Consider the following 12,939-nt stretch of genomic DNA (forward strand, 5'->3'; position numbering starts at 1 on the left):
TATGGCTGCTCATTTCCTTCACCTATTTCACGCAAATTCTAGGCGAGATCACATGCCTATACGTCTAAAGAAAGTTCTGAAACATCTTGTGAGGACTAATTTTGATGTAACCAGTCTTTAAGTAGGTAACTTTACTAGAATACCCACCTTGACGGTACAAGAAAGGGGATATGTGTCACCTATATAGCTGGAAAAAAAATCTTGAACAATTCTTGCATAAAAAACACAAGAATTTTTTTTAGAAGACAGTTCGAATGAGAGAAGAAAAAAAAAAATATATATATATATATATAAGGGCAACACACCATGCCGCAACCCAGCATGCTACCCCACGACCTGAGACAAGAAAGCTTACCATCGCCTCACTCCTCATTCTTTCCTTCTCAGTCCAAGACAATAGAGGCCCACGCCTCATTTTTTTTCTCTTCCTCTTGGTGTAAGCAAGTAAAAGGCCTGCGCATCCGTTTTCCCTCACCAAGTGGATGGACCTAAGCTCAGGTTTATTCTCTCTCCCAATCAACGCGAGGCCTAGCTTGGCCTTTCTCATTTTCCTTCCGCTTTTGGCCAGCGTCATCCATCTTTTTTCATGGGCTAAGCCTAGTTCCCCCATCCACCACATCAACACCCCAGTACCTAAATCATCAACTCGAGCCAATCTCCTGGCCGATGCCAACCTTAAGTCGTTGCCCTTGCCATGCCAACTCCTCAACTCAGCTAACTCGACTTGTGACGACCTGTCCCTAATGTTACGTTTTTACAAAATTTAAAAGTGTGATTTCATGAAAATGCCCTTAGAGGCGAGGTCTTGACTTCCGTTGACCAACGTATAGCGAGGTGTATGAATTAATCCATTAGCATTTGCTTGAAGTACTTAACATTACGGAACTATAAACCCGAGAAATACTTTTGGTTTGGCCACTATTTATATATTTTTATATATTTTTTCTAATGTATATATTTTATTTATCATTTAGTGATTTGGAAAAAGTGGAAAAAGGAGGAAAGAAGAAGAGGAAAACATGAGAGGGAAGACAGATAGGCTGCTGCCCAACGTAGGATAGGAAGAGAGGAACTGACCAACCAATGAGAAGGTAAAGGAGGGAAGGTGGGAAGGAAGGGGAATCGGGTCTCCTCCTTGACTCGTGCGACCCGACCAAGTATCAAGGCCAAATTTGTGCATTTTCCAGCCAATTTCCGGTGAATTGTGTTGGGTCACTACCTGGAAATACCACTCTAACCCTCTCTCTTCCATTTTCATCCTAAAATTTGAAGAATTTGGTAGTATTTTGGAGGAAAAACAGACGGTGGCCCGTGTGGGTGTATGGTGGCAATTCGTAAAAATTTGAAGCTAACCCAACCAATTACCACCACCCATAGGCTCCCCTCAACCTCAGAAATATAGCCCAAGCAATGGGCAAGGTGTCAGAGTGAGTATGGAGGTCGAATTGAAGCACACCATTTTCTAGAGTTCCGACGGGTTTTAGCAAAATTGAGGCTTTTCCAGGCCAAATTGAACTTGGCCACAGGTATAAAGTTTGCTCTACTCTTTGAGATCTTCATTTCTGTAATTTTTGATAATTTTTAGAAATAGTTGAATTTTTTGATGAGCCGGGGCGACCGATCGCCACCCACGGCGGCTGGTGTGCCGGCCCGTGGCCAGTGGGCCATTGATGTTATTCTTAGGCTAATTAGATGCCTTGAGTTCAGTTTTGGTAGTTGTATGACGTAGGTTGATTGTTGGAATCTAAATTCTCTACGTTACGTTAATAGGTCATTATATGAATTGATGATCCGACTGTTGGATTGTCACCAAACCTTTATATGATATAGTACGTAATATTTGAGAACCATAGAAACTTACAGATCGGGAATCCGACGTACGGATCTTCCCGAATTGGAATTGTAAGTTCATAAAATAAAATGTTGACCACCACTTGATATTAGCAATTGATGGAGATCCGACCGTTGGATCATAATGAAACCTTAGGATGTTGTTCTAGAAGCATAATGTGGATCTTTGGAAGCAACGGATCAGAAATCCATGATGCAGATCTTCCGAATTGAATTACGTAGGGATGCGTTTTATGTGAATTATGTATTTTATCGGTCAGAACTCTGAGATGTGATTTGATAATTGGTCACAGGCGATGATGGTTTGTGATGTTTCGATATGCGTGCTAGGGAGTCGTAGCACAGACCTTAAGTAAGTGGGTCTTTTCTATTCTATCGTGTAATCTATAAATATATATATATATATATATATATGTATATGATTGACAATTCCATAAATGTTTATAAATTGATTTTTGCTTATGATTACTGTGAATGCTCTGAATAATTATTGTGAACTACGAATGGCTTGATCCCTATTTAGGGTACGTAGGCAGTTTAACGAGACATTAGATGTAGCCATACAAGAAGTGAGACTAAATAATTGAAGAAATAATCTTGTTAGGGAATTGAGTAATGTGAGGGACATTGGTAGAAAATGTGAGAGTCAACCTTATGACTTGGTGATTAATTGTTGGTCATAAATCAATGTGTGAAGAATCAAGAATTTAAAGCAAGGAAATGTAAGTAATGATAGCTAATTAAACTAGTGTCTAGTTGGGCTTATCATCGGTAATTATTCCCGAAAATATATAGTTCGAGAGTAGGGTGTTACAACTTATGTATTTTTATGCCATATTATCTATATATATATGTATGTATATAATTGATGATGCTATGTCATGGGTGAGTATTAAATCGTATCATAGTTTACCTATATGTATATTACCCACACATAATTATTGTGAACGCTTGAAGTGCAAAGGTGAACGCAGGACACCTAGGTAAGTTCAGGTAAGTTTATGGTATTAGTTGAAATGATGGAGTTATGGCATGACTACATGCATGTTTTAAGCAACTCCGACACTGTTGTACGAGTTGCCTATGAATCATACATGTTATGTTAAGAAACATTGAGAGCTCATAAACCTGAACCCCGGTGTTAGTGCTCCCGCCCGTGGCCAGGGCACAGTCCTTCACGTGATGTTCACCTCCTGCACCTTACGCTCACCTTGGATCCAAGGTAGGTGCATAGTCCTGTCGTACAGGCCACTATAGGTGGTTCCGACTTGTGTGCAGGTATACTTATTCAGCTATGGATAAGTCGTACGGGTCACTAGAGGTGACTTGACTTATGAGCTAGCATATGTGATGAAATATGTGATGAGCTAGCATATGTGATGAAATATGTGATGAGCTAGTATATGTGATGAAATATGTGATAAGTCATACATGTCACAAGAGGTGATTCTGACTTATATGCTAGCGTTGATTGATGAGATATGGGTGCAGTCATACAGGTCACCATTGGTAACTCGACTTGCGTGCTAGTATGAGTTATTAAGCACATGATTATTGATATTGCTGATGAAATGATGTGTTGTAGTATAATTATGGATTTACTGTTGATATACTTTTGATTTCACCTTGATACGTGGTATGATTTTTCTGGATATTATACAGGTGATGCAGCGAGGGGTTATAATGTTTTATATGGTTTCTATTAAAGTTTTATTTCTAAGGCCACTCACCCTTGTTTTGTTTTCACCCTTCATGTTTTATTAGCTGAGACTTCTTATCGTTGAAGATTCGTGACGATTCTCAGTATTAGAGATTCTTTCAAGGGTACGATTCTTAATTTACTCTACTGTACTTACTTATGCTATAATGTCACGTGTGAAGTGGGTTCATTCCTGCTCACCAGCGCACTCTGGTATTTAGGCACTCTTAGGTTTAAATTTATCCACATTTTCCACATCACCACACTTTATGACTTTGTCACCTTCGAAGTGTCGGCTAGCGTAGCTCGATTCGAAGTCTTAGTGGACATTCTGGGTTGGGGTGTGTCACGACTCCTTCATAGCAGCAGCCTTATGGCCTCCCAACCATGCCAGTCCAGGTATCGACCTTTTCTGAGCCTTCCCATCAAGCCTCGCAGCTCCAGAAAAATGAAAAAAGAAGAAGAAAATTTTAATTTTTCTTACCTTGGTGTAGCACGGAGAAGAAGAACGATGATAAGCAACTCTTTGCAAAGGCAAGCAAAGAATAAGACCAAGGGAGGGGGTACAAGTTCTTCTGGTTTTCTCTTTTTCACGTTGGGATAAAAATTACTCTCCAAATTTATTTAATCCTCTACTTAAGATAGAATTAAATAGGTTTTGGTGGCAATTGGTTTCCCTTTCCTAGAACACTTTAACTTCAAGGCAAAGTGCAAAATCTACATCAGATCAGGAAATAACTTTTTGTTCACCAAATCAGCTTAGGATTTTCTACACCTCCTACCCTTTTTAGCGTGTAGCTCAGTAAGTGTGCATGCATTTTGTGGAGCCAAGAGACAAGTTGGTATTTAAAAAAATTGTTTCCATGTTTTTTGGTTGGTTTTAATCTTTTTTTTTTTTGTGTTTTTGTTTGTCTTTGAAATGTTTAAAGCTAATAGAGTTCCTTGAAATATAGGGTATATTTTGTCTTCATATGTAAGGCTCCTTAGTAAGAACATTAACACAGATTTTTTTTATTAATGAAAAAAATATATTTAGTACTCAAGTAAATTAGATGGTTTGTTTGTTCCTACTAGGAGAATTAACTGGCTTCGTACAACATATGGGTTATGTTCACCGGAGTCGAAGGCACATTTACATTTGAGTAAATTATAGTAATGGTCCTTCAACTTTAATCAAATTGGAGCAATGATCCCTCAACTAAAAATCCATTACCATTGGTCCCTCAACTTATCAAAATATGTAGCTATAGTCATTTTCATCAATTTCGTCAAAATTTTGTCAAAATAAGTTATGTTGGAATAACCATTTATATAATTAGGGTCCTTCATCTCATTAAAGTGTGTAATTATGGTCATTTTTGTCAACTACGTCAAATTTTCTGTCAAAACGAGTTATGTTGGAAGGACTATTGCTACAATTGGGTTAAAGTTAAATGACCATTTCTCCAGTTGAATTAAGGTTGAGGGACCAATGATAATGAATTTTTAGTTGATGGACCAGAGCTGCACATTTTGATGAGTTGATGGACCAATGATAATGGATTTTTAGTTGAGGAATCATTGTTCTAATTAAGTTAAAATTAAGGACCATAACTACAATTTACTCATACATTTTATATGTCATTTCCTATCGAATATATACGCTTGTGACTTTATGTCCAACACCATGGAACCACCATCACCATCACGATATGTCACGTTGATATGATTCATGACATTTCTATTTTTTATCTGGTTCTGGGTCAAATGGAAAAAGACATTTCAGACACGCCTGCACAAGAGTTTCCTCTTTTTATGAATTCCAATGTTCAATACTTTGGCCTCACTAGTCACTACAACTTTTGTAAAAAAGTTGACCACATGTTATATTGATTGTTGACTCTCCAAATTTCTACCGTAATCGTTTTTTGTCTATTAATTTTTACTGTTAACTGAGAGATTTATAGTCTGTTGATTGATAATATTCTAGTCGATAGAATGTTAAATTTTTACTCATGCGTCTCGGGTTTAAAATTTCCTCATTTCCTAAATTAATGTAATAGTTTCGAACTATTCCACTGCCCCTTAATAGTAATAATGTTTTTCTTTAAAAAAATATTAAGAATATTCTCTCTTGTACCTAATAGGGCTGGAAATAATTCTCGAAAATCCCGAACTAAACCAAAATTTCCGAAATTTTCGGGTTGAAATCACCAACCGATCCTGAAATTTTGGTACGGGATTCGGTATTGTGTACTCAATCTTTCGGTAATCCCATACCAAACCGAAAATAAATAATATATATATATATATATTATATAATTATATCTATTATTATTATACATTTGAATTGTTGCTAACTACTAGTAGCAATATAATTGGTGTGGTCTAAGGTAGTAACCATAGCCCTTTGTTGCCACATTTGTCGGCACGAACCTCCCACAAATGTGTCTATTTGTTCAACACGAAATCAAAAAAATGTATTGTTAGTTTTCGAACATATTAGGTTTGTAACTTATTTTTTTACTTTTGGGTTTGATACTTATTTTATTTTGGTTCCATGTTAATTTAACTTGGTATGAATGATTGCTATTTCAATTTGTATGAAATTTGGGAATACCAAATCATCACGAAATACCGAAAATATTTCCGGAATCCCGAAAATTAGGAATACCGAAATTGTTTTTTGGGATTGGTCTTCAAATTCCTGTCTCGAAAATTTTCGGTTTAGAATTCGGGATCCTATTTTTGATTTGAGATCCCATACCGAACCACTTCTAGTACCTAAGGTTGCAAATTCGAATTCCCCCGCTTGTATAATTCAATGCAAGTCATATATATATTAGCAAAGATGGTAATTAAGCATTCATCTACCAAGTCTTATGAACCTAATTCTTGAACTTATGTAAATACCAAAGTATAAAATCAAGGAAATATCATAGAAACATTTATGAGAAAAATGATGTAGCAAAGATATGAATGGATGATGTCGATAATGATTGGCAAACTTTTGCGGTTGGTTAGTTCCAATCTCATATTTCACTACTCAAATGCTAAAATTTCATACAAAAAGAAAGAAGCATTGATCCAAAAAGAAGTGTTTTGTAATATTTTGTGGGGCTTACATTTGTTGCTTGCTTTTTGAAAAGTTGGCAAATTAGAGGTTTGAAAGTGTGGTTTTTTGGGCATTGGAATTAGGAAAAGGAGAAGAGGAGGCATTCAAAGTGGGTTGTTTCATTTCATGATTCCCTATTCTCTCTCAGTTGGTCTTTGATGGACCAAACACTTTTAATCCTGCACCAAATGAGGAGCATACCTGCAGCATGCATAGTTTACCCTTTTGTTCATTTCCAATAAAGAGAGAAAGAGGATTGGGATCTGAATAACAAAATTTTCAACTAGCTAGGTTTGTGTCACTCAATACTACGGTCTGGTGGTATTCATCTTCACTTGTAATTGAGAGATTTTAGGTTCAAATCTCATAAATGTCGAATTCAATACCAAATTAGGTTGCCCATTGTGTGATTTAGCCGAACTCCGCCCTCCCCTTACTGTAAAATATATCGTTGTACTAAAAAAGCTAGGTTTGCAAACTTCTTACTCCACAAAGATGCTAAGAATTTGATTATTCTCTCCCAAAGCTTACAAAAAAGTTTGGAACTACTATTTATTGGGTCTAGTGACATCTAATTCTCATTTCATCTAAAAAAATATTGGCTTAGAAAAAGTTGAACCTTCGTAAACCATATTTTCTATACAACGATATTGGGGTCAGCAGTTGATTAGTATTGAGCTCATTATTTATATGATTGGACATAATAATATCTCATAAGTGAAACACTAAACACCAATGCTAATGATAACTCTAGTTATTGATTAAAAAATCATGATGTTTTTATGTCTGACCTATCTCCAAAGGTAAGGGATCTATAATTCTCACCCCTTACTTTATAATTTGTTAAACTTTTGTATTTCCTTGATTATTTTCCTAATAATTTTAGAATTAGTTTTTTATACAATTTATCTTATTTAAATTTTTACGAACATTTTGATGTAAAAAATTTCAAATTTCTAAAAAAAAATTTGAAGTTAAAAATTCAAATTTCAAACAAATGGATGGGAATTTATAGAGTTTTGGTGTTGTATTTGATTTGGATTAATTAACAATATTATACTAACAGTTGGATTTAAATTTGAGCAATTGGACTTAAAATTGACTAAACTGATGCAGCTCGATGCACCACACTGGATAAAAACCAAGAAAGGCACTCAACCATTGGATGGCACCTTTAATTTGGGCAGTATGATATGAACATATTTATGCGACTTAGTTAGCTTGTTTTCTTGCATATTCATAGCTAGTTTCTACTTATTATAGTGTTTTAAGTTATTTTCGTGTGTTTGTAGGTTCAAATGACAAAGTTGGCAAGAAAGTGCATTTTGGAGCATTTTGAAGCAGTTTTTGGGCATCAAATGGATAGCTTGTGAGGGGAGCAAGATGGATGGACGAAATTGAAGTTCAAGAGGCTAGGAATGTGCTAAAAAGATGAAGAAAATAAATCCAAGGCAAAGAAGATAAGGAATCACCTAAAAAAAAGGAGATATTATCCAAAACCTTATCCAATCTTATCTTATCCAAACAAACCTTATCTTATCTTATCATTTCCTAATCTAGCCTTATCTAATCTTATCTTATCCAAATCAGTTTGTGCCTTAATTTCAGCCATTTATGAGGGATAATTATGCATTTAAAATACATATTTCAGATTCTAGAAGCCTTATCCCTATCCTACATTGGTGCCACACCTTAGCCTTTATAGAAGCCTTTTTTCCTAGTTGTGCCACACCTTATATTCTTGTTCCTGATGGTTTTTGATGTGTAATCCTTTTTCCCCTTGGTTTCTACCAAACCCTAACCTTTTCCTCAAGGATTGTGCAATCCTTTTCCCTTCATAAATTGTGACAAATCCTTCTCCTTGACAGCTTTGTGCCGTGGGTTGAGCCTTATAAATACACCCTTTATGCCGCATAAATCACCACCACCTTCTACCATATTTTCCTACACCACACACCCATATAATCAGATACAATTGAGAGAATTCTTGGAGCTCTTTGTCGTGCCTTGCCATTCAACATTGGATTGCTGGAGCGTTCTTAGGTGTTTTCTATCTTTTATTTTCAATGTCTAATTTAAGTTATCTTTGTTTAATTACGAACATGAGGAACTAATTTCTTTTTAGTTAGAGGTGAATTCGAAGCCATGATTATATGCTTTATATGAATTGATTACATCCAGTTATTGTTTCTTGAGTCTTGAATGTGATTTGCTTATCTGAGTTATTAAAACTTGTTTATGTATGTTGATTGAGGATGCATACTTAGCTTGCATGCATGAACTTGATGCTAGAGTATAAGGGAGTTTCACCTAATCGTTATGAACTTATATTCACAAGTAGTGGAAGTCACTAGTCATGATTGTGTTAAGTAAATCCTTGGCAGGAGTATCATGCTTTTCATAGTTACGAATGTCTCGTCAATGCTTATGATTTTCAAAGAACTTAATGACCTTTGATATGTTTTCTATCATGCTTTTCATAGTTAGGGGACTTGAGCATGATAATTTGGTTATGATGTGTATCTCGTCCAATTCAATGAAATAAGGAAAATTTGATGGTTAATTTGTGCTATCACGGTTAACTTGGGGTGTTTTCATTCATGGTTTAAAGGAATAATAACTGGAAATTGGTTTGTTTGCATATGTCATGTGCGGAGAAGGACCCTCTAACTAGCCTTTTACACTTTTTAATTAACCAAATTCGTTTTCTTATAGTGTTTTATGCAAAGTTCCTGTTTTAAGTTTTAAATTCGTAAAAAACAATCCCCCTTTCATTGAGTCTTGTTAGTTGAGTCATAATCTGTTTTCTTTTAGTCTTTTGAGTCAAGTTAAGTCTTATTTTCTTCAAAACCACTTGTTAGGTCTAGAATTGCGTCTTTTTGGTTGTTTGTTGCTGTTTTGAGTGTTTTGAGTCAGTTTTGAGTCTATAGAGTCTAGTTTAGTGTTTTTGAGTCTTATTTGTGTTGATTAGCATCCCTAGTTAATCCCCGGTCTAGAACGATCCCTACTTGCATCTTTGCTACAATTGTCATCAATAGGGTTTAATTTGTGTGTCGAGTTAATTTTCACATCCAATTTTGGCGTCGTTGCCGGGGATTAGCAAACTTGCTAATCTCCCTTGTTTGTGTCGCGTGTCTTTGTGTTTTAATTTAGTGTCAAAGTGTGTTTGTGTGTGTTTTTGCCGTACCCTCTACTTGGTTGCTGAGTCGTTTTTTTTCTTGTTTCAGGTACTAGTTTATGACTTAAAGTTCTCAACCTATTAGTGCAAACATCTTAGAGTTTGACGACGATTTTGAACGAACTTTGAGAAGAAAGAGGAAGCAACCAGAACCTAATCCACCTAGTTCAAGTTCAAAGGCCGAATCTGAATTTGAGGAAGAAGAAGAAGAATAGCAAGTCATGGCAGCGGACAATCGTACGATCAAAGAACTTTCAGCCTCGGGGTTGGACAATGTCGTGCCTCTTTGCATTCAATACCCTGTGGCTGCCCAAGGAAAGACTAATGAGTTTGAATTGAAGTCTAGCTTGTTGCATCACATTTCCAAATACTATGGGCTATCCATGGAAAATCCAAACAAGCATCTTAAGGAGTTTGAAGTGGTATGTTCGAGCATGACACCTATCAATGTCGATAGGAATATTTTGAAGATGAAAACCTTTCCATTCACTCTTATGGACAAGGCTAAAGATTGGCTCTATGAATTAGCACCTGGAACTGTCACTTCTTGGGAAAGCATGAGGAGGGCGTTCTTAGAGAAATTCTTCCCAACTTCAAGAGTCATTCTTTTGAGGAAGAAGATTAGTGGCATTCAACAAAGCCAAGGCAAATCATTTCCAGCATATTATGACCGTTTCAAGGCTCTAGTTGCCTCATGCCCTCAACATCAAATGAAGGAAGAACTTTTGCTACCATATTTCTACGAGGGACTCATTCCAATTGAGAGACAAATGTTAGATACCTCGGTAGGGGGTGTTTTGGTTGACAAAACACCGATGACTGCCAAGATCTTAATTGCAAACCAAGCCTTGAATCTGCAACAATATGAAGGTGTTGGACAAAGAGACATACCACGGCAGCAAGTCCATGAGGTAAGTTCAATAGTCGAAATTCAATCTTAATTAGCTAACCTCACTATGCTTGTATCTCAGGTTGCCGAAGGATGCAAAGTGCAAGGAATTACACCAAGTGTATGTGGCGTGTGCTCTCTACAAGGGCACCTCAATGATCAATGCCCTCAATTGATAGAGAATAAAGGATGGGAAAATGCTAATGCCATAGGTTATCAAGGGCAAAATCAGCAAAGGAATGATCCATACTCAAATACATACAATCCGGGATAGAGAGATCACCCAAATTTCAAATGGAGGGAGCCTCAACAACCTCAACAAGGAGGATTTTGACAGCCACCCCCTAGGATATATCAAAGGCCATTCGTACAATCTCAACCTTAATCACAATCTGCCCAACAAAACTCAGGTTCGTTATTTGATAATGATCAAGCTATTCAATTACTAACTTCCGTATCGCAGGGATTACAAAATCAAAATAATTGAATAGCAAATCAAGACAAGGAGATGAGTGACATAAAGAAGCAAATAGGGCAGATTTCAGAATTCCTTGGGCAGTTTAGAGAACAAGGCAAACTTCCTAGTTCAACCATTGTGAATCCAAAGAGAGGCTTTGAAACTGCCAAGGCTATTATGTTGAGAAGTGGCAAGGAGATTGGGAACCACCAAAAACCATCCAAACAAGGCCTTAATGAGGATGAAAAGCTGCTACAAGAAGAAGAATAGGAAGCAAGGGCCACGGCAAGGGAGGACCAACCTTTGTTGCAGCCCCCTAATGCCTCTAAACCGTCCCAACCCATCATGGTAAGTCCAAATTCGAGTTCTTCTAGTTCTATTCCACTAAATGTGCCCTTTCCTAGTAGGTTTAGGCAATCAAAGAAAGAAGAGAATGAGAAAGACATTATGGAAACCTTTAGGAAAGTTCAAGTCAACATCTCGCTCCTTAATACAATTAAGCAAGTTCCTAAGTATGCCAAATTCTTGAAAGAGCTTTGCACAACAAGGAAGAGGATTTCGAACAAAGAAGTGGTCCAGGTAAGTGAGAATGTTTCTGCAGTGTTACAAAGGAAACTACCACCTAAATGCAAAGATCCGGGTAGTTTTACAATTTCTTGCGTTCTTGGCAATACTAAGTTTGAGCATGTTATGTTAGACTTAGGAGCTTCAATTAATGTCATGCCTTATTCAATTTATGCATATATGAACTTAGGAGAGCTTAAAAACGATGGTATGATTATTCAATTGGCCGATCGTTCTAATGCATATCCTAAGGGAGTTTTGGAAAATGGTTTGGTGCAGGTTAACAATTTGATATTTCCAGCAGACTTTTACGTGCTTGACATGGAAGATTCAGCCCATTCTACCCCATTGCCGATCATCCTTGGGAGACCTTTCATGAAAACAGCCCACACTAAGATCGAAGTGTTCAAAGGAACTTTAACGATGGAATTTGATGGCGAGATTATTGATTTTAATATTTCTGAAGCTATTAAATTTCCTAAAGATGATCATTCTTGTTTTTCTATTGATGTGTTTAATTCATTGGCCCATGACTATCTTGATTTGTTGGACAAAGATCCCCTTGAAACAACAATTGCACAGGGAATTGGACTCAAAAGCGAAGAGGTAGCAGTCAAGAACACTCACAACATGGATAGGGAGATCTTTGCCATGCCTAAATATGAAGAAGAGGCCGAGATGGTTGCAGCCGTTGAATCATTACCACAACATGTTGGTAAGCCTTCAATCCCAATTTCAATTCCCGTTTCTACTAATAAGTTGTTACCTTCAGTGATTCAGGCCACAATTCTTGAACTTAAACCATTGCCAAGTCATTTCAAGTACGTTTATTTGGGAGACAAAGAAATGTTGCCGGTCATAATCTCTTCAACACTCACAGCATTAGAGGAAGAAAAACTGATTCGGATGTTGAAAGAGCACAAAACAACCATAGGATGGACCTTGGCCGACATTAGAGGTATTAGCCCTACAACTTGCATGCATGGTATACTTCTAAAGAAGGGGGCTAAACCAACTCGAGAGGCTCAACGCCAACTCAACGCTCTGATGATGGAAGTAGTAAAGAAGGAGATTATCAAGCTTCTTGATTGTGGAGTGATTTATTCTATCTCGGATAGCCATTGGGTTTCGCCGGTTCAAGTTGTTCCAAAGAAATCAGGGGTTACAGTGGTGAAGAATGCTGAGAATGAGCTTGTGCTAACCCGTA

General features: G+C 36.9%; 1 protein-coding gene across 1 annotated transcript; it reads left to right on the forward strand.

The window, feature by feature from the left end:
• The first annotated feature begins 10,043 nt into the window (after positions 1-10,043).
• Positions 10,044-10,985, forward strand: LOC139191489 (uncharacterized). The gene is made up of 2 exons (XM_070812375.1): positions 10,044-10,733; positions 10,794-10,985. Exons 1-2 carry the CDS (start codon positions 10,044-10,046, stop codon positions 10,983-10,985), a joined length of 882 nt encoding a protein of 293 aa, XP_070668476.1.
• The last annotated feature ends 1,954 nt before the right edge of the window (positions 10,986-12,939 follow it).

The sequence above is a fragment of the Malus domestica genome, chromosome 02 (genome assembly GCF_042453785.1).
Source record: "Malus domestica chromosome 02, GDT2T_hap1".
In the NCBI taxonomy this organism is placed as follows: Eukaryota; Viridiplantae; Streptophyta; class Magnoliopsida; order Rosales; family Rosaceae; genus Malus; species Malus domestica.